General features: G+C 39.0%; 2 protein-coding genes across 3 annotated transcripts in view; both read right to left on the bottom strand.

The window, feature by feature from the left end:
* The window catches only part of calm3a (calmodulin 3a (phosphorylase kinase, delta)), a 224,469-nt gene extending 209,168 nt beyond the window's left edge, over nt 1-15,301 (bottom strand). Inside the window, exons 1-6 of one of the 2 annotated variants that reach the window (XM_087795544.1) lie at nt 15,126-15,299; nt 11,864-11,894; nt 11,548-11,691; nt 9,801-9,907; nt 9,235-9,370; nt 7,587-9,078 (exon numbers count right to left, since the gene is read on the bottom strand). In XM_087795544.1, coding sequence (XP_087651670.1) covers nt 9,050-9,078; nt 9,235-9,370; nt 9,801-9,907; nt 11,548-11,691; nt 11,864-11,894; nt 15,126-15,128 — 450 coding nt within the window. In that variant the 5' untranslated portion in view covers nt 15,129-15,299 and the 3' untranslated portion in view covers nt 7,587-9,049. Of the gene's footprint in view, nt 1-7,586; nt 9,079-9,193; nt 9,371-9,800; nt 9,908-11,547; nt 11,692-11,863; nt 11,895-15,125 lie in introns of those variants that run through there. The other variant, XM_087795543.1, reaches the window with a different exon arrangement.
* Nucleotides 15,302-18,114: 2,813 nt separating this feature from the next.
* LOC148075795 (potassium channel, subfamily K, member 13-like) overlaps nt 18,115-24,863 on the bottom strand; it is a 38,611-nt gene continuing 31,862 nt past the window's right edge. The window contains exon 2 of the mRNA XM_087794933.1: nt 18,115-18,752. Within this exon, the coding sequence (XP_087651059.1) occupies nt 18,115-18,752 (638 nt within the window). The remainder of the gene's footprint in view (nt 18,753-24,863) is intronic.

Genomic DNA, 24,863 nt, shown 5'->3' on the forward strand with positions numbered 1-24,863 from the left:
ACTTGAGTGGTTGTTCCGTCGTCTTTATTGTCCAGAGAAATAATGAATTGACATGTGGAAGAAATGTATGGATTCTTTAGGTGCTGCTGTGGATATACAAAGAAAATGACTTAAACAAGTAAGCGAAAACAAAGGAGAATTTTTTCCATTTATACCAGTGACGGCAAACAGAAAAGTGTTCCCGATCAATCTGTAGAAATTAATTACATTCCCTAGTTAGATCTATACATGGATTTTAGATTTGCCCTCCAGAAGAAGTTCCATCAATGCTCGCATTGAATCACCAGGAGGGAAGAAGGAGTGATGAGAAATAATCCGATAATAGATTCCTAGATCACATTTTTCACAATTAAAAAGTGATCAAACAAAAATAAATGACAAAACAAAAGGAAATATTTAAAAAGTGAGAGTGTTTCTTATTTTTCCACCTGAGAACCATGGTCTCTAACTTGTAGGAGCTTACATTTTAATATTGACATGACATTTTTTTCATTCTCTTCAGTTCTTTTCTTTCATTAAGAAAACTGATAAATAAATTGATATGAAATTCGAACCCGCACCTGAGGAAGCGTTTAGTCAACAATAACCACGAGTGATATGTTGGCGTTTCAGGAAACTGAAGCAGGGGATGTCAGATCAAAACAAGTTTTTTATTAAATGATTCTCGTCATCATCAACGGCAGCAGAATCGGATGGGAGCCGAGCTAGAAGGATGTGAAGTAATAACATTTTGCCACAACATTTGCAAACACTTCCTGCCTGTGTTACCGGCACAACTGAGCATGCCTCAAGACGAGAGCAACAGAGCTCATCATCTGAGGGTTGATTCGTGTGTGGACTCGAGCGTGGGCTGGAGTTTACTGGCAATAGACGCTCTAGTAGATTAAGTTTCTTCTTTTCTGCTCGCCATCCTCGTTGATTACTTCAGCTGTTGTGGAAGTCTCATTTAGAACTGTCATCACATAAAAACATGAGGTACAGTAAAATCTTGAAGAGACATTTCTACATGAGGGAAATACTCTTGATTAGATTCCCATAAATCAACCCTGACTATATGGGACAGGCACCATTGAAACAGCAGTAATTTAAACATTATGGCAATGAATGCAAAAGCTGTCTCAGAGGAAGGTCTACCAGACGGGATGGATACTACAACACTATGCAAGAATAACTAATGACAAACGTCAAAATAAGTGGGTAACAAAGTAACATTTCGTCAAGTACTTAATTCTTGTTTCCCAGGAAGATGTTGGGGTGCTAACAAGTAGGAATGTCGCAAATTCAGGAAAACACAATGAAACAAAAGGAAAAGATCAGATAGAATGAAAAATATAAGTAAGTAAGTAAGTAATTTATATTTATAGAGCGCTTTTCCAGACCAGGGTCACAAAGCGCTTAAACAATCAAAACAATAATCGTTCAAATATATACTACAAAGGTCAAGATAAGAACACAGGAGTTCCAGAAAATCAAGGAAAAGTCTGCACAAATAAAAACGTCTTAAGATGTTTCTTGAAGGAGTCAGTAGATCCATCAAACACAGAGCGAGAGGAAGATCGTTCCAAAGCTTAGGAGCAAAAGCCTGGAAGGATTTCTCTCCTCCGGTCCAGAAGTGTGTTCAGGAACCATCAGTAGATTCTGATCCACAGACCTCAGAGCCCGAGCTGGGGTGTAAGGCTGGATCAGATCACTGATGTAAGGAGGAGCCTGACCATGAATAGATCTGAAAGGAAGAACCAGAATTTTTAAATTGATCCTGAAAGAAACTGGCAGCCAGTGATGAGTTTTAAGGATAGGAGAAATGTTCTGTATCAACTGCAGGCGAGACAGCTCTTTCTTGTTTGGACACGAAAATAAACTGTTAAGATAGTCTAAACGAGAAGACACAAACGCATGGATTATAAGCTCCAGATCATGTTGTGACAACATTTTCCTAAGTTTAGAGATTGTACTCAGTTGAAGGAAACATTTTCTGGTCAGTTGTCTGCTTATTAGTGATCATCTGGAAGGTTTCAGCAAAGTGTCCATCAAATATCCTGAAGAACCCTAAAAGAATGTTGGGTGGAGAATGGCAACAGAAATGGTTGCGTAAGTGGCAGCAGTTAGTAGCCCCACGAGTGAAGGAAGATTTACTGAAACCATTCTAAACACCACCATCATCAACATGTCCTTGATATTTCATTAAAACACCTTTAGAGGTTTTTTGGTAACAGACTTACCTCAGGTCAACTCCGTGTTGAATATTTTAGTTGAACAAAAAAAGATTTATTTGCGTTCCATTCACACCTACGGACTGCTGAACAATTAAAACAAATCATGTTTCAGGAGTATAGTACTCGTCACCAGGCTGTACTGTGTGTTCAATAAATTCCTCAACTTGATTTATCTTGATCAAAGCGTAGCCGTTACATCACCGCTTGTTGTTTTCACAGCAGGATTTTCTTGATGCTGACTTTAGCTTGTGTGAGCAGTTGAAATGATAAGGTCAGATGGAAATAAAAGAGATAAGAAGACATCCTGGACTAGATTTGAGCCGACACCGTGTTTGAAACACACAAGCGTTAAATACATTTTAGTTTGAGGATAAAAACGTTTCCAAAGTCTGCAGAACCTTGTTGTACAATGTATTTATCTATTGAAAATATCGATAATAATTTCCTTCACGTCCACCAGGGGGTCCCAATTTATCATAGGATAAGATAACCCCCATCATATAAGTCAAACCTAAGACCAGTAATTTTATGTGGCCCACATTATGATTTGCTTAAAGTAGATTAATGTTCTTTTCAAGACAGTTCGGACATATTGTGATAAGATACGAGTGAGTGACAGGGTGATAGCCAGATGCACGAACAGATATAACAAAAGAAGAATAAGGAAATCAACGAAAATAAAACTCACCAAAATCAAGTAAGGTTGGGCCAGGGGAGGTCCAAAGAGTCCGGGACATCATTAAGCTAATAAATTATGGAGCGAGAGAAGTTAGTCATACCAGAGAGAGCTGTAAAACAATCTCACTCTGGTCTATGGAAAGACTGGCGTATATGGAAGGTTGGATGATTGACACATAGGTAGCATCTGAAACTGCCCCTGACAACTGCTGATAACACAAGGGGAAACAATGGACAAGACAGGAAATGGCTTGACAAAATTAAAAAAAAAGTATTTACAGGGAATCATCACAGAATTTAAAGACAAAATAAAATGTTTTGACCCTTGAGGAAAACTACTCAAACGTTTTTAACCCTTGTCCGAGTTTAACACCACTGACCTTATGCAAGTTAAGTTTTTTAATTTTAAAGTTATAATATTTTAGCTTTATTCTCTCCATAGTTGACAGTTCTGTAGAGGGGCCACTAAAGACTTAGACCAGGGGCCACCCAGGCATGAAGATGTAAATCTGAAGAACTAAACTTGTAATTTGAGCCTCTGACAATTCATTTCTCATCATGTGTTTCTTCAGTGCTTTGCGGGAAGAAACCAGAGCGAAAGCAAGGCAACCTCAGGGAGAACATACAGTCGAGCTCCAGTCAAGTGAATTGTGGGAAATGAACCGTTGACTAAATAGGAAGTGTACGAGTCCAGCACAAGATGATCATAAATGGTTTAGTTGTCTTAACGACTGGACCTGCACATGAATTGAAGCTCTAACGAGTCCGGCCTGCTCGCTCGCCTCCTTTGATGACATCCATAATGGAATTTGCACATTCTTCCTATGACGCGCATCTGAGATGATGTCAACAAAAGTGGCTTCAGACTCAGGAGAGTTTTCCCGAGAGGTCAGATTAGAAAGTGGAGCATGAGATTATGACCAGCGAGAGGTCGTAGGAAAGAGTTTAGGATGAACAGAGACTCTTGCTCGGTTCATCTGCTAGACCACATTTGGAACATTTTGTTTGAAGAAAAGGTCAATTTACCTTGACATAAACTTCAAGCAATGATCTGTGAGAACCACAGACGGAATGTGTGTGTGAGTCACAGTTTCAACCACATTCAAACAATCTCACCATCCTTGACACTCACTTGGCCTACGACTAACATGGGTAAAGAGCTGGTTATTAAAGTTTAAATCAGTTTAAATTTTAATTAAGTTTCTCTTTTTTGTTTATATTTTCATTGCTTTTTTTAAATCCCCATTTCTTGAAAAAGCTTCTTGTAATCTTTATTTTATATCTATTAATTCATATTTAATAGCATCAAGAAAACATATTTCTTATTCCCAGATGTTTATCGCTCTATGCTGTTTCCTAAATCTATGAAACGTTTAACATGATTTTCCTTAAAAACATTTTTAAATATATCAACTGCTCTAAATACTATAATATGAATAGACATGTATAAATGGTCGTGAAATAGAAAAGGGGGTAAAAATCTTTTAGCACTTACGGTCGGGGATAAAGCTAGTTTCATATTTACCAAACTAGGGATTACCAAACCTATAATCTAATGTTACTGTTATTAGAAGTAAACATGTTTGTATATAATCTCTGTTACTTATCTTAGCTGTCTCATCTTTATAAGTCACTATATCAACGTAAACATTGATCTATGTTGATTTTGAGACTTAGCAGGCTTAATCAAATGACTTAGAGGGGTATTAGTTTGACACGTGTCATTACATGCTGTCATTATTTATCTAAGTACTCATAAGTATTTGCATTCAAAGCACTTTCAAAATGTTCTTTTAGACTAACAGCCGTGACGTGAGACCTAAACAAGGCCTGCTATCTTCTTTCTTGCTCAAGAACAACTCGGTTTTGTTCCCTTTTTATGGACTTAAAATTATTTCTCACTTCTCTTTTCGTTTCTCTTTGGTTTGGTCTCTGCAGGGACTGTCGGATTCACACTGGGCATTTCCCAGCGATGTTCTGATGAATCACGATGGCAAGAACCTGGACTGGGTTTCACACATTCCTGTCATGATGTCACATGTGAAACTGAAACGCGATGTTTTCTTCCACAGCAGATGGAGAGCATGAGTCTGAACGTCGAGGACTTCTGTTCCAAGCTGGCGTGAAGCAATATCAGTGAATCATTCACCGCAAACTGGGAAAAAAAGAGTTTCATGGCAACAAATGTGACTTTATTTTCAAAATATAATAAAACTACCCTGACGCTTCTGTTGGTCATATTGTTTCATGGTGCGCTATTTTTTCTTAAGCAACAACAGAGAAATGAAGAACATCTGTGGCTATTAAGGTACTTCCCTGTCTACAAACGTTGATCATGGGACGATTAGGAAACTATCTTGGGGTTTGATCTGTGTTTTCTTTTTACCTGGTTTCTTGTCAGAAGACAAACCCTGACATGATCTGCTAATGTTATAGCTTCGCTGAGTAGAATAAGTTTAATAGAGTTGTAAACCTCTGAGTTTCTACTAAAATAATGATCTTTATAGGGCATTTCGACATAAAATAGTAGATACTTTGGTTTTGTTTGATCAAAAAGAGGGTATTTAAAATATGTATATATTAAGTTTGCTTCAAGCTAATGTTTTTGAACAGGTTTTTCCAACACTAATTTAACATTAAATCTGAATAAAGTTTTCTAATTTAGGTTAATTTAAAATGTTTTTGTCAATTTTATGTAGTTCAATCTCAATTTAACGTGAAACTTTAGGGGCATCGTCTTCATTTTATTTATGTTCCATTGTTGCACATATATGTAGCTAATGCTAACTTCTAGTTTGTTTACATCACAAGTGTGTTTTTTAATGCCGCAATTATTTGGGTTGTAAAGTTATTTTTAAGACTGTTAAATTAATTTCTTCTTGTCAATTTTAGATTTTTAGATTTAAACAGATGGATTGGATGTTCGAGAGTCACTCTAAATAAATAAACCTTTATTCTGTCGTGGTAACAAGAAGATTGACAATTTGACAAGAAAAGTGTTATTACCAAATGTTGTATTCATTCTATAATTAAAATAATCACATGACACTATGCTTAAAGTATTTCAAAAACAATAGTTAATAATAGTTAAATAATAAAGATCATTATTTATGGCTGTTCCATCAACCATAACACTGACTTGTGGCTTTTATAGTTTCTTTGAGGGGGCCATCACACATATCACATCACTCAAATCCTTGCAGGAGCCAAGGTCTAAAGCAAGTTCCAAAATAATTACATTTAATGTACTAGCTGTTAACATATCCTGGGTTTTGTGACGTCCCTTCACTTCTAAAGGGAATTTGATGAGCACAGTAAACTCATGACTTATTTAAAGGTTTTAAATGGCAATACATTCCGACATCCATTGTTAATGATCTTCTTAAACATTTGTCTTGTAAAACAGGCTAGGCTACATTACACCGGGGGTGACGTCACACTCATGCAGTCTCGCCCTCGGAGAGATGGAAAAATGGATCGACGGATAAAGTTACGCAGCATCCGCGGGTTGTTGTGCGAGCAAACACTAGAATCTGATCCGCACTCACATGCTATTCACACCTGCACCGCGGCAGCTTTATTAATAAAACAAACAGCTCCTTCTTTATTGGTTTAAATATGAGCTGTGTGCGAAAGGAAGAGTCCAACACAAAAGAATATAAATAGAAGACGAGTTGTTTGCCCGACCACGCCATCTAGTGGCGAGATTTTTTCTCAGGGGCCACGTGACGTACGGCTCTGGTCCATGTAGTTGGTATTTATAGCGTTTGGAATGAACGGTCACGACTCCTGTTGACCCGGATTACCACTTGTTTGCCCCCAAGAACCCATATATAGTGTGAGAGACAGTGAACACGACCCCCCCGGTGACCCCCGCCCCCCCATCTGTTCACAATGTAAGTAAGTATTTAATTTATATTTGTACATTGCTGCATGATTCCTGGACTGTTGAGATAAACATTGGTTTCTTTATGTTAGACTTAATTCGTCAACTATATATATATAACTTGATCCAAAAACTTTTGTTATAGTATTATAAATATAATTGACATTTATAAGTAATTTGTCTTTAGCTCTTAATTATGATATATATTCAGTATATTTTAATAAAATTAATATTAAATTTAATTACTTGAGATTTGGTTGTTTTCTTGTATCGTGTTTAGGTTTTTCCATCAAATGAAGGCTCTTTTACTTCACGTCTTCTTTTAGTTTTCAAGTTTAATGGAACCACCTCTGGTGTAGATGCAAGTTTATAGAAAGGATTTATTATTAATGTGTGGATGAGGTTTCATGATACCGTGTCATCAACAGTAGGTTGCACTCAGTTAAGAAAAGTGGAGACTGCTTTAATTAGTAATTCAAAGCTAACGATAAGAGTGCAGTGACATCTAGTGGCCACTGAAAATTAGCGTTTCATGAAACCTCGTTAATCCATCTTTAGGATTAAAGGGACTAAAGAGCCAAAGCAAAAACGGTCTTGGCTAGGAAGTATACTAGCTCGCCCTTCTCATTTTGAAAGGCCACTTAATGATACTCTGCTTTATAATCTTTGAATCATTTTCAGACCGAGAGTGCCATCTAGTGGCCCTTGAAAATAAGACACCGCATCAAGTTACCTCACCAGTTTCATAAAGCCTCAACGACACTTCTTCTCAGCCCAAGACGCACACATGGTTGCACACACACACAAAGTGAAGTAAAGCTCAGTCAATTTATTGATTCATGGAAAATATATAACATCTTTACATTGTTGTATAGATTCCTTCACATTAACCATCTCCTATCATCTGTATCTATGGTAACCAATTCAACAGTACCAAATCAAGTTTAAGTCCACATTCCATTTTACCGCCACCGGGAATTAAAACAGTCCAAATGAAACATCAGTAAACGAGGAGTATTGTTGAATATACAGTCGAGTAAAACGGCAAGCAGGTTGAAGGTTGAATCACTGGACTACGAGTGGAAGATCAGACGACAACGAGGACAAATAATTGAGCGGAACAAAAGAGTTCTCAGAGCAGTGACAGCTACATTTGGTTACTTCTTTTCTTACTTTAAGACAGAATGTTGGTATATCCACATGGTTTATATCAAAGTCCACTATAATCACGGTGTGCATTCTAATATTTGGGTATATCAAGAAGGTTATCTCGGATGGAATACGAGCAGGAAAGTTGAGTAAGTTTAAGTGTTATGGCACGTTTTCAAACCAAAGAGAGAGAGAGAACAGTTCACAGGTCATTTCCACAACAATAAGCAATGCAAACTTTACGATACACCAGTATATATATAGATATGCTTTTAAGGGCAAAGTTAGTGATAATACATTTATATTTGATAACATTTATAAAGCATTACATCAATATAACATCATCAGGATATCAGTTTGCAGCAGTTGCCAAGTTTGATCCTCCTGATGTTTAAAACCTTCCTCATCAATTTGGTGACATCTCAGGTGCCACTCAAACAATACCATCGGAAGAGAAATGACCCCCTTCTACGCGTTTAATTCATGTAAACTCTTCAAGATGCCAGATCCCCCCTCTCTGCCCAACACTGAACCCCTTTGTGTTGCAGTCATCGGCTCTTTAGATTGTAAATAGAGACACATATGTTACAGAAATATAGCTAGATATTCATGTATATACCTCCACTGTGTACACATTCTGTCACCAGCTCTCATGGCTTTAGAACCACCTGGTTAATACATGAGATCGCCACAGAAAAGGAGCATGCAACAAGAGTAATCAAATTGGTAGAGTCTCACCACAGCCACAAAAGAGTCAATGTACTTTGTTGAATACTGGAAAAGAAGATTTTTCCCTACAGGAACTGTGGTATCAGTACATCTCTGCTTTCCATTTCTGTGTTGCTTTAACCCCTAAATAAATCATAAGCTGGGTGACTAGGCAGAACCTAGGACGAAGAAAAAGGCCTTTTGGCCCATGTTAACCCTTTGTCCGTTCACTTCTGCAGGGGTTCTCCTGTCCGTGTACAGACAGACGCCTCAGAAATCGCACAAATATTCTACAGATTGATCGTTTTAGTGGGGGCAATTTTGTTAACCATTTTGATATTTAGTTCCTTTGTTGTTCTTAAAGACAGAGATGTCGAGAGGACAAGAAACATGAACAGAGACTCCTGTCTTCTCTTCACTTGGCGGTCATCATCTGGACGAACTCTGGACAAAGCAGAGAGAAAACACATCAATGAAGACTCACAAAAAAAAATCTTTTAGTACATTCTAGTTGATCTCTTCTCTCAAACCTTTGCTCGTCTCAACAGGCAGAGTCAACCTCCTCTTAGAATCCAACACGTTGAATTATTAAACACTCACCTTCATAGTTGACCTGACCGTCTCCGTCAATGTCCGCCTCTCGAATCATTTCGTCCACCTCCTCGTCGGTCAGCTTCTCCCCCAAGTTGGTCATGACGTGTCGCAACTCTGCGGCGCTGATGTAACCGTTTCCATCCTGAAGAGGATCACACATTAACATACCTTCTCTACTCACCACTCAAAATGACATACAAGACGTTTGATCGATCACCAACATTACTACCATATTAGCTTTATAATAAATTGAGAAATGATTGACGCCTTTATAGTCACATTTGCTTTAATTTGACTTTACGTTCCGAGGCTTCAGCTCTTCATGGTTACAAGTCCCAGAATACATTGAATAAGAATCAAACCGTCTTATCCAGCAAGCTCAATCCAGTAACACTGAACTAACAAGAAACCTTCAATGTTCTGCAGCAATGACGGATTCATGGAAATGTATTCATTCATGTCTACTCAACAGCTTTTCCATCATGTCCAGTGAAACATCCCCCTCCGCCCCCCGATAATCCTGGAGGTGCACTCCTGTTGAGCCAGTTTTAGTTGTGGAAAAATGTACGCACCTTGTCAAAGACCCTGAAGGCTTCTCTGATCTCCTCCTCACTGTCTGTGTCCTTCATCTTCCTCGCCATCATGGTCAGGAACTCTGGGAAATCTATTGTGCCATTACCTAAAAGAATAAAAGCAGGAAAGGTAATTAAGACTTTTGCTTTGAGCTCAAGTTCTGCATTTGATAGTTTATTATTAGAACAGAAGGAGAGAAGGGTCGCGTCTGTGGAGTTAAGCGGATGCATGCAAATTACCCACTTTACTACACTTGAAAGAAGTGCCCTCGCTATCCATTATCTAGCAATTTCTGCGAGTTACAAGAGGAGTGTGGGTGGCACAAGAGAGAGAATGATGAAATCACATTAGGCTGCACGTCGTCACAGAGAAATATAGTCACTCTGGAAGAAATGTATTCATTTATTGTTGTTAAATAACATTTAAAAATTTTTTTTTAAAAAGGGGAGACATACTTGATGTAAAAGAAAATGTAAACTTTTGTCTTGTTAAAATGATCATGGATGTCATTTTAGAATCAGCAATTATGTTTTTGGCTTTAATTGTGAGGTTAGGGTTGCAATCGGTGCACGTTAACAACAAGTCAAAAGTTTATTTGTTCAGCAGGTTATCTCAGACTATATGCAGTTTTTCTTCTTTGGAAGCTTCTAAAAACCCTAACTTTCCTGTTCACTAAATAAAAGTGAGTATATTTCCTCAGTCAAGTAAACATAGTGGTCATCGAACAGCTAAATACAAAAAAAAAAAAAAAATCAGGTTTGCTTATTGTTTTAAAGACACACACGACAAAAGCCGGAGAGAAACACAGTCGCTCTGGTAACCTTGACAAAAGATTTGTGCATGTTAGGAAAGTCATCAGAGAAATATCTGTCCACACAAGGGGAACTAATTTACATCCCAAGATGTACCAAAAAATATACAGTGTGGAACTATTGTGTAACCCATGATTGTGCCCATTGACCACTGATGTGCATCTCCAGGGTTCATCTCAAGATCCTGTTAATTAAACAACGTTTTCTTTGGTCAAGATTTAAAATAGATTTTCACATTTTGGTTGATTATATCATGTGGTGGTATTATACGTACAGAACTAGATAAAGCGGAGACACTCTGGTGTGTTCATGTGCATTCAAGTGCACCAGAATGTAGATGTGAACCTGGCAGGAATGTGATACCGCCGTTTTAAAACTTACTGTGTCAGTTTCAGTGCAAGACCTGACATCTTCCAAAGACATCTTCACACATTTTTCAAAGCAGAACTTTAACTCTTCAGTACTCAGACTACCATCTTAAAAATCATCTTCTCCGTGTTCATCCTCCTTGATCAAATACTCACAAAGCAAATTCCTTTCCTTCAACATAACATTATTCAAAGTTTCTGTACAATTGTTGAAAACATATGCTCCTTTTGTTACATTAAACACTGTCAACTTTATAGGTCAAGATGTCAAATTAAAATCCATCTACTATGATTTGAGCCAAACATCCAGCCAACCACATAAAATGACTTGACAGGCCTGATTTGGCCCCCAGGCCAAAGTTGGACACAGAAAGAATTAAAGGATCATCACTCAAGATACTTGGCATGCGTTTCAACCTTTTCTTTTTGGTTAATATTTTATCAAGTTTATAATGGCACACATGGCTAGTAATAAAAAAAAGGAACACAAATGTTTTAAAATCTGAGGTGAAACTACTGAAACTAGTGTATGGATTTTGAGCTATGAACCAGCATGACTGTCTCACCGTCAGCATCCACTTCATTGATCATGTCCTGCAGCTCGGCCTCAGTGGGGTTCTGTCCCAGAGACCGCATCACGGTCCCGAGCTCTTTGGTTGTGATCGTTCCGTCGCCATCTTTGTCGAACAGTGAGAACGCCTCCTTGAACTCTGTGTGCAGCCAATGACTCGGTAAGATGATAGAATTGAACCCAATATAACAGTAGCAGAAGTAATGTGAAGCAAACTTTTAGTCGACTTTTTCCCCCCATGACCAGGGTCAAAAATAAGCTGGATGAGGTTGAGCAATTTATATGCACCAAAAATTCAAAAACTCACTCACCTGCAATCTGCTCTTCAGTCAGCTGATCCGCCTGTGAGACAGAGTCATTCAAACATCAGTATTTTTATTATTTTAATTATTTGTTTACAATCAGCCAACTCAGACCTTGTTCTTGTGGTTTCAAAAAATATATATATTTTTAACATATTCCAAGTTCAAAAGAGGGTGGCAATTCCAAAACATTTGGTGTATTTTTGCATCAAATGTACAACAAATCAAAGTTCATTTTGTTTCAAATCAATAGATAATAACATAGTATTGGTGCAGCTTTAATCTTCATTAATGGTGGAATTGAGTGAACTTAAATAAGAGGACTACGGAGTTTCTACTTTGACCTTGTCGTATTCTTGAGAACCTTGTTGCGTGCAGCTCTGGCTCAAAATGCGTTAAACACTTGATGTCTGATATGGTCAGTTAACTGACAACATTTTCAATTAATGATTTACACCAGACGATCACTCCCAAGACTCTTTAAACAGTCCCACCGGCCGAGCGAAGTCGGTAATCTTGTCCACTTCTAGATGAGAAAATGTGATGAGGGATTGGTATGAAAACTCCTTAGCCCAAAATACACCCACCTGCTATAATTAGTGAGACGTGAACAGGGTCGCATAAGTAGCACACTGAATATCACAGCAGTGAACCGCAGCCTCACACGTCTGAGTTCACAAAAGTGACGGAACTCTTGGCCTCGGCAGCTGTTGCCTGATAAGTAGCGTCTGTGTGGACTCAGTCATGTGATGACGAGCAGATGATGAAAAGCGTGAACTTGCAGAGAGACAGAAACCACACAAGTCTGCAAATATTTTTGATAGTAGTCATCTAAAGTTGTCTGTACAGAGAACTAAAGGACCATTGTTTGCCACATTATGCAACAATGATGGTGTTTGAAAACCAAGAAGAGCTTTCTCAGCAGCATTCGTCATCTTAAGTTCGTTCTAATCTGTATCTATATTTTGTAACTATTCTTGTTCAGTCATTTCTCTTTCGTACTAAATAAACGTGCATTTGTGATGAAACAAAGAACCAATCTTCACATTATCGTAAGGATAGATCGAAGAGAAGGATAGAAAATATCTTTTTCTTCAAGTATTTCCTTTTATATTCTAAACACATGTGGTCTAGTTATTGAAGGGCTACTACTAAAGTGTAGATTTAAGTGTCTGTCAAATTGATCTTGTACTCATCAGTATGTTTCCATTTGTACAAAACTCCCTTTTCATATAAATATTTACATTAAATGTGCTTAAGCCCCGCCCACTGAACACACTTGTTTTTCTGGAGATAGAATCTTGTTTACCTTAACCATAAATGAATGAATGAATGAAATAATGAATGAATGGATCAATTATTTCAGGCATGACAGTTAGATCATCAACATTACATTTCATCATAGTTCACAAATTACATGCATGTCCCGAAAGGGAAACACATTGGTGATTGGTCAAATACAATGTCATGCACTGTCTTCAATCCCTGAAGTCTCCACCTCCTAGGGACTTGTGAATAAAGAGAAATAAGGCCATCTTTACTGATATAAAAGAACCTCACTCTTATAACCTCTCATTCGCCGTGATTTCAGACAGGAGAGAACTTCCTAAAGTAATTACTTCATTCATGATGAGACTTACTGCATTTTGGAGAGGAAGAATTCAACATGCAAGTCACATTAGTTGCCCTTTAATGGTTAAGATGAAGAAAGTGTTGTAAACATGACCGCTTCATGCGTTTATTTGTAGTCACCCAGACTTTCAAGTGGGAATCAGAGGCCTGATTATAGGTCAAATATTAAAGGCAAAATCAGAGCAGGGGTCTTTAATACTTAACATGAATACATAATTTGCAATGTGAGGTTTTAGTGATCTAAAAATGAAGTAAAAACATTTCAACCTCTCTTGAGTTTGATTAAAATACTTTGTCGTTCCCATTATACACTATTTTTTTCTTCTTTTTTTTTTTAAACCTACAAGAGGAATTTTGGAAATCTTGCTTTTGTCAAAACCACTGATGCAGTAGACTGTAGACGTAACACAAGCTTAATAACAGTGAGCCTATTATTGTGGAATAAAATTAAGATTTACCCAAAATCATGTCTACCCTTTTATAATATCAATTAATCATTTATGATCATGATTAAGATCATTATTATTATGAATTGGACAGCTCTCAGTTTGACTTCCAAATAGCATTTTTAGGTGCTAAACTCTGAGATTAAACATAAATTTAAAAAACATGGGAGGAATTATTAATTTGGCCTGCAATCATGGGAATGAACTGAAAGTTCTAGAGTGTTAGCGCTCGGTAAAGCCATGTGTTCTTCCATTCAGTTTCATGACTCATCCTGGTGGATTATTGGGGAGGGAGGGGGTAAAAAAAAAGAAAAAAAAAAGAAAAAGAAGGGCGCAAGACACACTGCAGTCTGTCCACCGCCAACCAAGTAGGTGGTGAAGACAAGCAAGTGTCTGGATGCGATCGCACCGAGGAAATGCATTAAAAGTTTGTCTTCACAATCATCCTGGTTATTAAAACCAAAAGTGCTGCAGTTGTTTTCTGACAAGAGCAAGTGGTTGACATCTTGCTTGGCCAACATCATCCATCAGAGAGCAGTCTTTCAAAATAAGACGTGGTCACCAAGTCTCCTGGGCGGAGGTTTGAACGAGCAGGTCCATGTTGAAGGTGCACTGCGGGTGCTGACAGCTTACTGCACCAAGCATGGTCTGGTTCAATGCGGGGGGGAAGGGAGGCGCAGGAAGAGGGGTGGCATAGACAGAATGCAGTCTGACATTATGGCGCAATGGAGCAGAAACGTTTTTCAAGTGTGTTTCATTCATTGCATCTGTGGATGTGTCGGGACAGGATCGGCTGTCAGTCGCTACCTGTGGGCTGTGTTCTTATGTAACAGCTATTGATGCCGATTATAGTCGGCTTGTTGCGCATGTCGAGCGAAAAATAACCAATTCTCATGAAAGGAGCGTGGATTTGGTGCACAATACTCGGAATATACTCGGAAATACACGAGATATATGCGAGAATAGCATGACAGCAGCAGCTCTCGAATGCGGATTTAAAGACATAATAGCAGGAACAAGAACAGCTTCCCTTAAGAGTGCTTTTTAAAAACGCATTATTCAAAACACAGAACGCCAGAATGCATTCGAGAACATGCGTTGCAGTGAACCGAACCCTTGAAGACACATTTCATTTCAATACATCGCCATTAACGTGGTTGCAGGAATGCTAGCTAGCGTTAGCTTCTACTCACCATCGTCCCGTTACTTCCGGAGCTTTTTGTGGATGAAGTGTAAACAACGGTTTGGCCGTTAAAGGGATTTAAATGGTCTTCGCGCTCAGGCTAAGTTCAATTTAATGTTTGGAGTTAAAAGCAAGTCAGCGAAGGCAGGAGTGACAGCGTTGCGCTAGAGTTGCCCGGAAACCCCAATCCAGTGACGCCGGCTTGGTGAGTCTTATTTTGAAAACAGATCCTTCCGCCGGGAATTTTTTTAATTTGCTTTTCTGCTTCTGTCCAGCACCCCTGGATGTGTCAGTGTTGCGGTTTAAATTACTAAAACTTGATATTGATGCTAAAAGTAGATATTTGAAAACGCTTATCGTCAGGTATAAAATATTTGTCGGCACTATAATGCAAAGCGCGCAGTGATATCATGCCCACCACTATGTCTCGAGCCAGAATGTGTATGGAGGATGAAAGGGTCCAACTCTATAAATATTATTTTGTAAATAAATCTTTATTTGCTTTTTCTCGCGTCTATATGCAGTAACGAAACGCTTTATAATAGCATCACAGGAGATATTTACGATTAAAGTGTAAAGTAAAATACACGAAAGGCAAAGAAAATAATATTTCTATTTTAGTTCGGGCTTTATGGAGGTATATCAGTGTCATTAGAATATTGCAATGTGGAATTTATTATTTAAATGTTGAAACTTGGATTTCTTTTTTCATGGAAATGTATTTGTTATGTATGCATATAATTCTCTTTTTTTTTTAAATAAATACGTTTAGTATTTTCTATATTGAAAGGATGGGTTTGTATATATTTAATAATTCAATTCAATAATTTCTATAGTGAAAGGTTGATTTGCATTTTTAATTGAATGACTGAATTTAAAAAAAAGATATTTTTTTCTACACAAAGGGTTGATGTGAGTAGATTATAATTACAGTAATTAAAAAATAAATGTGCTTTATTCCTTTTTTGTTTTTCAAATGTGTAGTTTTTTTAATTCAATATTGTGCGGTTGCACTGTTATACCAACATTTTTTATTGAACTGAACAGCTATAAAAAAAATGGAATAGAAAAAAAAATGTATTTTTGAATTCTTGGATTACAATATAAAAAAATATTAATAAAAAAAACATAATTAATTAAACCTTTCATAATAAAAAATTGCATGAAATTATTTTAAAAAAAGAAGCTGAATACCTTAAATATACAAAATATTTAGTTGAATTATTTAATGAAAAAAAGTGTAACCTTTCAATATATAAATTATTTAATCAATTATCAAAAGGAAACAACAACAATTCAATTAAAAGTTTTTAAACATTTAAAATGTTCAATTTAATTGTTCAACACTTTGATGGAACTGATATAATTCCATCAGCTTTAGTAGCTATTCAGTAGACATTCCATCGGAAATCCACCTATAGATAATATAATGAGATCCGGTGTTCGATGGCTGTTAAGTTTATCTATCTATCTATAATAAGAAAGACACATGTTTGCGTAATGCTGCGTCATAAAGCTGAGTCACTTGAAGAATAACCTTTTTTTTAGGAATTATATTAAAAAACATGGAGGCAAAAAGCAACCATCTCAAACTAATTCTTTTTTTTTGCAGAATAAGTCCAGATTCCAGTATTCACAGTGCTTTTGTTCTGTTTACAGAGCCTTCCTGGTGTTTTCACTTGAAACAAAGCCGTGTTGTGAGTTTACTGTCAACCTTCATCTGACTTTCACTTTGATGGCACAATAGACTTGCTGTCTGCCGCTTGTGTGCCGCAATTCACTGGTACGACAGTCATCCTCGCACTGGAGGAATAGAAACATCAATCAATGCTTCGTTAAGCTCCTGATGTCAAAATTCAATGAGAAAGCCGTCGCACATGTCGACACCCGCGGCAACAGATTATTGCTAATGCATGTGTCATTAAATATGTGACCTTCAGGATGAATTAATGTTCCTGTCAGATGCTGGAACCTATTCTGTGTCACCAGCTGTTATCCCGCTCTCATATAAAGCATCATTATTAAGAAAATAAATCATCATCTTTAGAAACAAGTAGAAATAAAATGTTCAAAATGTAAGAAGGAAAAGATTCTGAACTGGTTGCCAGACTGTGTTGATGAGGCTTCATGAAACATGTTTCATGATAGTTTCCTCATTTTCACTAGATGGCACACGTTCCTCTATAATCTTTGGTTGTAAATTGTGAAAAAATATTGATAAACTTTTTTTTTTTTCATCCTACTGTATTGACATTTAACAGTACTGTATCGAATTTTTCAAGTTAAATCTTTTTTTTTTAATTATAGTTATTTTATGGTTTATATTTCAATAAAGTGTGTGAAATATTTAAAAACTGAAAATATATTTACAATTAAAATGCACATATTCAAATGTTTGTTAATCTTTGCGTTGCAATTAAAGTACCGCTAGATGTCATTAGTTCCCATTTAAATGAGCAATGAAATCTTGCGAGATCCCATCTATGACTGAGAACGAGAGGATACAGTCAGACTCCAGCAGCTTTCAGCTGATTTTAGAGAATATTTTTCTTTCGAAACAAATTAAACTAGTTATGACCTAGTCAAGAGTCATGCAATCTGTGAATGCTGTAACGCCAGAGTGCTCGGACAATAGTACAAATAATATATGCTATTATATATCACAGTGTATCGTATTATTGCCCCTGTCTTGTGACACATATTATAATATCACTAGTTCTGAGCCAGTACTGAACTCTTAAAATGACCACAGTGTATCATAAAACCTCATCAGCTGTTTCATGAAACCTCATCGCCCCAATTTAAAGTACTCAATCAATATTTGTATGTTTTGGACAGTACAGGGAAAATATACAACTTTTTAATGAAGATAAAAGGTAGATTTTATTTATTCACTTGGAGAGTTAGCTTTTTTAAATCTTTCCTGTCCACTCTGATGGATACTCTCTCTGAGTATCAGCGAGAGTGGAGAAACTTGACCTTCACAAAATGTTTCACCCTCAAGACACTACTTGAACTTGCTGTTTACTCGTAGATTCATCCTTGCAAAAGCGTCCTGGCTCAGAGGAGCAGAGATTAAACAGCCTCAAATGCTCCTTATAACTACAGACGTAGTAAAACATCCAGGTGAACGTCCCTTTGGCGCCGTTGAGTGCTTGTCTGAGGATCACTGAGATGATGTTGAAGAGAGAGATGGTGCAGCAAACTCCGAAAAGCATCATGAGACAATTGGCCACCTGGTGCACCAGGATGTACTGGTGCTGTTGTCTCTGACTGCTCACAAAGTCCCCGAATCCCACGGTGCTGAAGGCCACGAAGCAGAAGTACAGCGACTCCAGATAGCTCCAGCCCTCCATCACCGAGTAGATCAAGGCGAAGACACACGACACCACCAGGACGAGGAGGAGGAGATAGAGGGCGATGAAGCACACGGACGGCTTCAGTCGTCCACACGTGTCTCTTCCCTCCGAGCTGATGGATGGAGCGTGATGACACCAAGATGTGACGAGGCTCAGCACTGATATGACTCTTTCCAGGAACATATTGAGGAAGAGCATCGTTGCTGAGCAGCCGAACAGACTGTAGAGAACAATCAGGGCCTTTCCTGTTGTTGTAGTCGGAGCAGAGACTCCGAATCCTGGAAAAAAAACATCTTTATTTTCATTGAACTCATTGAAATACAAAGACTCATAATATAGGCATAAAGATAGTAGGTATTTGTGTCTGTGTGTGTATGTTTGTATGTGTCTGTCTGTCTGTTAGTGAGTAAGTAAGTTAGTAATTTATATTTATAGAGCTCTTTTCCAGACGAGGGTCACAAAGCGCTTAAACAATCAAAACAATTCTCAACAAAATATATACTTAAAAGGTCAAAAGTGTGAGTGAGTGAGTGAGTGTGTGTGCGTTGTGGGCTTGTGTAGGCGTGTGTTTGTCTGTCTGTGTGCGAGTGTTTGGGTGAGTGTGCTGTCTGTGTGTTTCAATAAATGTTTTTTAAATAATAACATGTATACTAGCATGTAGTTTCAAAGTGGTTGGAGAAAAATTTAAATAACCACAATAATCATAAGACATGTATTGTATTATTCCGTTTTTTTTTCATTCTCGTCACATTTCACTAGAGGGCAGTCTTCCCAACATTAAAATAATCAGTTAGTAAAAACATATTCCGACACGTATTGATGAGAAACAGCAATTTTGAGTTTTTAAATATTCTACCCATGAGAGGAATATAGGGTTTTCTTATCTTATTTTCTGCCTCTTGTGTTTCTGAACCGGATCATTACATGAGTGATTGCGCGCTGATAACTTCACGGCGGGCCGTCCAGCGTCTCTGCACCTCGCGATAAGTGAATCCAAGGTGAACTCCTCCCGAGTTCACCTTGGATTCACTTATCGCAGGCTTTTTTTTTGGACATTAAGTTGGACTTGAACATTGGACACTGATCGCGGGGGATTTGACTGTGGGGTTGTCGCGGGTGTTCATTGTTTTGTTTCTTGTTTGTTTGATCCCTCCGTTAAGGAGCGCTTTTTGTTAAATCTCTGATTAAGTTATGAAGTAAATATATTTTGATTAATTTCTATATCGGCTTCATGTGTGGTCAGTTTTGTTTGAATTAATGCTGTCACTCTGGAGCGTCACCAAGTCCGCACCAGAGCTCCGCCCCATGAAAAATGTGTGTGTGACGATCTCTCGAGGAGTTATTTGAGAAGGTCCGTTACAAAACCACTGTGGAGTAAGTAAGTAAGTAAGTAAAATATATTTATATAGCGCTGCACAAATAAGAAAGTCTTAAGATGTTTCTTGAAAAAGTCAGTAGACTCCATCAAGCGCAAAGAGAGAGGAAGATCATTCCAAAGCTTAGAGCAACAGCCTGGAAGGATTTCTCTCCTCTGGTCCTGAACCGTGTGTGAGGAACCATTAGTAGATTCTGATCCAGAGACCTCAGAGCCCGAGCTGGGGTGTACGGCTGGATCAGATCAGTTAGTGTAAGGAGGAGCTTGACCATGAATAGCTCTGAAAGTAAGAACCAGAATTTTCGTTCATTCAGAAGTCATTAAGCTATGGTAAAAATTTAAGGGTAAGAGGACTTTTAAATCAGAAAACCTATTTTTATAGTTCAATTTATTACTTTACAATGTATTATATTAAAGGCATGGTCAGTGATTTGCATACTGGAACCAGAGGGCTAAAGAAATGCTCCATGGACGACTCGAGCCTCTTCTTTGGCTGCCACCGCAGAAGGACCAGGAACAATCACTTCTGGTATTTATTTTTATTAATATATGATATATACATTTTGGGTGATAATTAGATTGTGTTTACTGTGCTGTAGGATCACTCAGAAACTGTATAATGGATTGATGATAATCCAGGTGTTTTCCGCAGGTAGGTGAGGATTCCTTGGTGCCGTGGCTTAATGAGAGCAGGAAGACGCTGTGACAGGTCTGTTGAACGAGGAAGTTGAAGACGACAACTTGGTGGCCAGGGATCCTTTCATGTTTGTCTTTGACAACAAGGAGGATATGCAAATGTTTATGAGAGTGTCTTGATCGGATAGATCCGAGAGATTGTGCTGAATGTATTTTAGATGCTTGTGAGTCTTTGTGTTCAACTGTTGCATTTGTAAATAAAGTGGGTTTGTACTTTTTGTTATGAAATTGAATTGTTTCCTCATGAAAGTTGTTTTTGTCATAACTACTGACACCTTGTATTAAATATGTATTAACAGGTCTCTCTTGAAAAAATAAAGGTTAATGATGCAAAATAGAAAATAAAACTGCACAAACAAACAATTTACACATCTTGATTTTAGAGCATCTATGATTTTTATGGCAATAAAAATTATATTTAAGATTTTGAGTTACAAAAAAGTTTGATACCTGAATAAAAACATTTAAATTCCAAACTAGCTAGAATGACAGTAAATATATAAAGGCTTAATAAAAGATACATTCTCGAAATGTATACTCAAAACAAAATAAGGGTAAAAGCCTAATAAACATGTTTCCTGTTGACAGTGTTTCATATAAAAAAAAAAATCGTAATATAGTCCACGCCTAATTACTGGATATTTTCTCCTAACTCGTTCATTTAAGTACGAACAAATATTTCGTAGTGATCGTAGTCAAAGTTTATATTTAGATTCAATTATTCTCTGTCCAAACATTGATCTAACTGTGTTATACAAACAAGTATTTGTTTAGAAATAACTGGAAATAATTGATCGAATAATTAGCTTCACTAGTATTCAAAGTAGCATTTGATGATGTACAAAATAGTTTTTATCAACGCTCGTAGTTAATTCATTTTCATTTAAGTTCATTTTTATTATACACATTACTCCCATCTAGTGACCATTTAATATAAATACATCGATTATTCTAAATAAATTAGTTGGAATATTCTGTATTTTTAAATCTACAACAATTTGGAGTACAATTACTGTATGCAGACATAGAAATAAATGTGACTGTGTTCTTGTACACACTGAATGTTTTTTATTAACACACCATAATAAATAAAACGACTTTGTAAAAAAAAAAACTGTTCTATGTTTTGCAACATTGGATCCTCCAATTTTTAATGAAGAAGACGAGGGTGAGAGGCTTTGATGCCCAGTGTCGATGCTTAACAGAAGAGTGGCTAATATGCATTTAATATTTATATTTTTGAAGTTTTGAAGAGGAAAAAACAAACAAAATTGTTTTTAATGTTGGAGTTTTGAAGAGGTAAAAAAAAAGAAACATTTTTTTTTTTTTAATGTTGGAGTTTTGCTCCATGCTCAGTTTTGTGGGCGTGTTAGTACGCCAATTTAGTGTGCACGGCGCACTAAATTTCGCATACTAAGAATTGAGACGCACTAACGCACTAAAAATACTAACTATGAGTACGCTAGAATGCGATGCTGTGTCTCAAATCGCATACTACTCTTAGTATGCTAGAAGTTAGTATGCATCAGTTTAGTGTACGTACTAACTAGTACGCAAATTATCCACAGATAGTATGTCTCAAATCAAACACTGCTGCTACACACTAAACGGAAATCACATGACAGCTTCTTCTTCTACTTCTATTTAATGATGTTTCAATCAGCTGTTTGAACTCTATCGCCGACACCTGCTGGCAGCAAGTTTTGCAAGTTTGGAAAAAGAAATAAAGAAAAAATATGAAAATCGAAATATTTGCGAGATATTTAAGCTGGTATCAGCACCGAAGACGTGTCATCCTTCTACTGCTGCTGAAAATGCACCTGTAAGTATATTAATATATATGCATTTATATAGGACGTAACTTCCGTTTAAAACGTCATTAAGATGGCGGCTGTTTAGTGTGTGTAGACCGGCTTAATCAGCTGTGTTTACTTCACTTCCGTGTTGACATGCGCTGACGGGGTTTGACCGCCGATGAGCGTTGTCAAAAAAATCCCGGCGCCATGCATGGCGTCACGTTTGGCGGAGAAACGCCATTGAACGGACGCGCCATGGAGAGGAATGGCCCGGCAGGAGGCGGCGCAGCTCCGCCATCACCTGCATGGGCGTGATGACGAGGCGCGACGGCGATACGGCGCTCGGAGACGGAGATCCCGTTTGTCGGCCTCATCATCTGGTGCTGGGGGGAAGCGTCACGGAGCGTCGCCAAGATCCGCAGCGTGAGCCGGGGAGCCAGCAGCAGCAGTGGAGTCGACGGCCGAGGGCTCCTCCCCCCTATTCTTTCAAGGGCATGTGTAGGGAATAAAACAAGAGCACATGTGACGTTTCTGTGGTCCGTTCTGAGAGATGTTAGTAGTGTGCATCTGTTTCCGCCTGTGAGTGTGACGTATTCACAGGCGTCATTAGAAACTTTCGCCGCTAATGCTAAGCTAACATGCTCCACCGTTCATAGACGGCGAGAGTTTCCTCTCAGAACACAGTTCGGAGGAGGTGTTAAACCCCTTCGTCCGGGTCATGCCGAGACTGTAATAATGGAGTCTGTCCACACGAATGAGGGGCAGACTCCAACCACATGTGTTTTATTTACAGGCGAGCAGAGGTCCGCGGTGCCGGCTTCAGCGGTGTTTACTCCCGCGTCGACCAGCGCTCGTGCCCGACAGAGCTTGACAGCTGAGGTGAGTGGAACTAGTCCGGACATGTCTATGTTGACCGGAGGTTGTTCCTTCCCCCACAGCGCTGTCAACAAGCACTGGCACTGTGGAGGACGTCACGTATGGCGGCGGAAAAGAGAAAACGCCATGGAACTGACGCAACACTGCGCTTTTACGCGCTAGTTTTCTCGCAGTTCTGAGACCAGACGAGGGCAAGGAGCTTTCGCCACTTCTGGTCGATCATCTGGAGAGGTGCGTGGCGGTCGGATCTCAAAAGTGATGAGCAGGTCAGGACCGCCAGCGGAGCTTGAGAATGTACTGGACGCGGTGAGTGATGCGGTGCCGACGCGCGTGCGCGCGACCTGTTCTGAACTCACATCAGTTACATTTAAATTCTCCAGCACATTCCTCCAGATCTCAGATTTTGTCAGCTGCGGTGACACTAAGAAGTGCTCGGGGAGCTGGGAAGACTTCCCTTTCCCCCCCAAAGGGAACACGCACGACACGCATCTGAGGTTTCTCACGCGCACTTGCGCGTTTCTCTCACAGAGCCGGATTTTATGTATGAGAGTGGGGGTTCTAGTGAATCCAGCTCGAGTACATGCTCTGTTGATTCAAGAGATGGAGAAGTGGCTTGTGTGATGCCCTTTCGTCTACGGCCCGCTCTGGGACGTTCGCTGGGGCGGGCCGGAGGACAACCCAAAGTTCGTCAGGGCTGCGGTTCTGACAGAACATTATTCGGCTTGGAGTCGCCTGGTTTTACTTCATTCCAGATCTCAGAGGGAAGTAATCAGGCGGGGCTATGCGCTCCAATTTGCCCGTCAACCCCCGCGTTTTTCAGGGATTCTCTGGACACGCGTGGCGGAGCAGGAAAAATTATCATGTCCAAGAAACGAGGTCTCTACTCTGCTGCAGTAGAACTGCTTCCTGCAGCAGAGATGATGACAGGGTTTTACTCCCGGTACTTCCTTGTGAAGAAGACCGGGGGTCGGAGACCCATACGGGACCTCAGCTATTTGAACAAATTCATAGCTACCCGCCCGTTTCGCATGTTGACGGTCAAGAAACTGCTCACAGGTGTTAGTCCAGGAGATTGGATGACATCTATCGACCTGACCGACGCGTACTTTCACATCGAAAGTACTTGCTTTTGCCCTCGAGAATCATGTGTTTCAATACACTCTGTTCCCGTTCGGCTATGCTCTGGCACCCAGGACCTTCACCAAGTGTGTGGAGGCGGCACTGGAGCCATTAAGAGTGAGTGGGGTGAGGATCTTGACCTATTTGGACGACTGGTTGATACTTGCCCGGTCAGAGGCAGAAAGTTACACTCACACACAGAAGGTGTTGAGCCATATTGCCACCCTGGGGTAAACCTCAGCAAGAGCGCTCTGACTCCAGTTCAACAGTTAGTTTACCTGGGGCAACTGTGCCTCCCGGACGTGCGTATCCAGCCCATTCTCCGACTGACAACACAGTTGCTGGAAGCTCGGCGTCATGTGACGACAGCAGGCACTGTTATTACCCTCCTGGGGCTCATGGCATCAGCTCACACGGTAGTTCGGCTGTGCTTGCTGCACATGAGGGAGCTTCAGAGATGGTTGGTCTTTCAAGCTAGACCTCAAGCGGGAACAGGGTCGAAAGTGCGCCTTCCCGCTCGGGTTTTG

The sequence above is a fragment of the Callionymus lyra genome, chromosome 7 (assembly GCF_982586985.1).
Source record: "Callionymus lyra chromosome 7, fCalLyr1.hap1.1, whole genome shotgun sequence".
NCBI classification, from domain to species: domain Eukaryota; kingdom Metazoa; phylum Chordata; class Actinopteri; order Syngnathiformes; family Callionymidae; genus Callionymus; species Callionymus lyra.